This window comes from Geospiza fortis, unplaced genomic scaffold (genome assembly GCF_000277835.1).
Source record: "Geospiza fortis unplaced genomic scaffold, GeoFor_1.0 scaffold112, whole genome shotgun sequence".
In the NCBI taxonomy this organism is placed as follows: domain Eukaryota; kingdom Metazoa; phylum Chordata; class Aves; order Passeriformes; family Thraupidae; genus Geospiza; species Geospiza fortis.
The window spans coordinates 9,545,225-9,547,953 of record NW_005054298.1 but is presented as its reverse complement, the minus strand read 5'-3'; the positions used below and the strand labels follow the sequence as shown (position 1 = coordinate 9,547,953).

The window sequence follows — 2,729 nt, the reverse complement described above, 5'->3', positions numbered from 1 at the left end:
AATGTAGATGAAGCAAGACATTGAAGTAGGAGATAGGCACAGAGAAAATAAAAGGAAATGCCTTGGGTAGCTGTGTCCTACTGTGTATGGTAATTGCATACTTCCATGGACAGGTAACTTCCTGTATTTTATTGCCTCCACAGAATCTCTCCTCCTCACAAACAGTTAATCTAATTATATTAAGGAAAGGAGCTGAGCTACTTAAGAAAATGAGCCACAAGGCAAAACATGGAGCAAAGCCATGTTACAGCCTTGTTACTACAATGAAATACATGCCATCAATCCTCCCTCCTGAGTGGAGCTGTTAATTTGGGCACCATTTGGGTGTAAGGTGGATCTGGCCTAAATGGGAAGGAGAGTGATGCCAGGCTGGTAATTATTTTTTGTCACTTGGAGTGGTGTTTCTAAATTTATAAGGAGAACCAAAATTTTGATGGCTGCCACTTGGCAGATTTCAGTTAGCCTGAGAGCTAATACCTTTTATTTCAGAATTTTAAAATAAGTGGCCAAAGGAGCAGAGAAGGATAGCAGTAGAGGTTTCAGAAGCTACATTAGATAATTTGCAGTGGTTCAACTAGGAAGAGATAATGTTTTACCTGGAAAATTTCTGGCTTGTCTTCAAATATCCTGGCAATGTACTTGTAGTCAGCATAAGCCCAGTATTTGGAGTAATCGTAACGACTGAATGGTCCAGAGAGACAAGAAGGCTGCCCACAACTCCACGCCAAAAACTCCTCAAGTGTAGCTTCCACATAGCTACAACTGGTTTCAAACTGGGGAACTAGAGCAACAAAAGAAAAATCAAATATTACATGAGCATTGAGCATTGAACCAGTAAAAATAATACAGGTTCTCTCAGCTGTGGTTAAATGGAACATCAGATACAAATCTGACTAGGTAGCTTGACTCTGGTCAATAAAATGGTTCTCATGACCTAACTCATAAGTAAAGTCTGAGACTATTGCTTTTTCATTAAGGTTTAATTGAATGGCTGTTACCTTGAACTTGCTGTGAGACAAAAGCAGACCAATAGTTAGTGTTGTTCTTCAGCACAGTAACTCAATAGCACACCCAAGTTCACTAAACAGCTTTGCTTCATCTCCCCTCCTAAGTGTGAGTTGCAAATGTGCACATCAAGTATTTCTGTATCCTTTATTTTGTCTCCATAGATTTATGCAGATGGACATGTTCATCTTACCCTTTCCCTGAAGCAATGACCAAACCAGTGTGGTCATGCATAGAAAGTGAGGTATGGGGCCACACGCGTGCTGCCAATGATCCATCTAAAACGCTGTGTGCCTTTATTTTTCATTTGGGACTGACAAAAGCATATTGCAGTGTTCCTTGGCAGACACAGAAAGTGTTTACCAGCAGGGTTTTACTCCCAGCATGCTTTGGTCAGGCTGACTGATACAGCCTTTCAGCTCAAGGTCAGGTCACTTGGAAGGCCTGTAAGGTAACCCACATCACAGGATATTTTTATTGCAGTTAATCAGAAATCTTCATTTCCTGCCGCCACTAATTGTGCCATCTTCAAAGAGACTTATCCAGTGTTAAAAAAAAAATATTACTTTACTATAACTACTACTGGGGAAAAATTACTGCAGCCTGCATGAATGACAATGACAGAGCTGCAATTTAATCTTGTGTAACTTGCATAGAGCTGCACAGAAATGGGATCCTTTCACTGCTGTGCAGCAGCAGCCCTTGGTTCTTTACCACTTTCATTTCATTACTGCAGCAGTTCTCACAGAGTCTCATGCAGCTTTACAAACCTTTATCACTATTATTTTCCATTGTAGTAGCATAGGTAGTGGTTTCCTTCCCACTACTATCAAATCATTATCTAAAAGTGTCAGTGGATGGGCTCCCTACCCAAGGACTGCATACAAGACATATAAATCACTTGCAAGTCACAAAATCACAACCAAAACCCTCTGTATTGGATCCCGTATCTGTGCTGCAGTCCCTCTCCCGATACCCAGGTTTTAATGCAATGTTTATCATTTTACTAAAAGGTGGTCTGACAGAAAGATTAGACAGAAGATACAAGCACTGCTGAGGGTGCCTCAATATCTGTATTACTTTCATGAGAAAAAACAGGACACTTTTTCACTTCATGACACTCTTAGGACACTGCCTATTTTCCAAGATAACTCAGAAGCAAATGTTTTAAAGGCAAGAAATATGCTCTTTCTACCTCACAGCATATTTCATTCTCAGTTTCATTTAAAAAAAATTCAACTATGAAAGGCAAGACTATCTTGTAGAATACAATCTCCTCAGGGCAGGGTTCTTGGTTTGATTTATACCTTATTCAGTACCAAGGTGTGGGTGCTTATGGAAAAATAAATAGTAATAAAAAACACATTTGGGCAATCTAGACAGTTTGCTTAGATGGGTTTGTAGGTTGTAGGCTGCAACAAGGGTGAAAATGTTAGCAAGGAGCAATAGAAAGCAAGAACATTATTAACCAGTTTGCTAATACTTAATGACTTAAAGCTGAGGGTGTTTTGTAATTGACAAATTGCAGATTAAGCCATGCAAGTCTACAGTAGGCTGCCAGTTCTGTCTGATGACATGGTACCTGAAGGCATAACAGTCTTCCTCTTTCCCCTATACCAGAGATGGAAATTGGAGGGAAGGAGAGAAGGAAAAAGTGGGTTTTAGAGAAGCAGCTCTTCTCCTTAGTTAAGGTCTGGTTCTGACAGTTGCCAACATCTGTTCTT

The 2,729-nt window shown here is 40.0% G+C and overlaps 1 protein-coding gene across 1 annotated transcript in view; it reads right to left on the bottom strand.

Annotated features, from left to right (window-relative positions):
- The window catches only part of HSPBAP1 (HSPB1 associated protein 1), a 38,471-nt gene that overhangs the window by 19,748 nt on the left and 15,994 nt on the right, over positions 1–2,729 (bottom strand). The window contains exon 3 of the mRNA XM_031057714.1: positions 597–781. Coding sequence (XP_030913574.1) covers positions 597–781 — 185 coding nt within the window. The remainder of the gene's footprint in view (positions 1–596; positions 782–2,729) is intronic.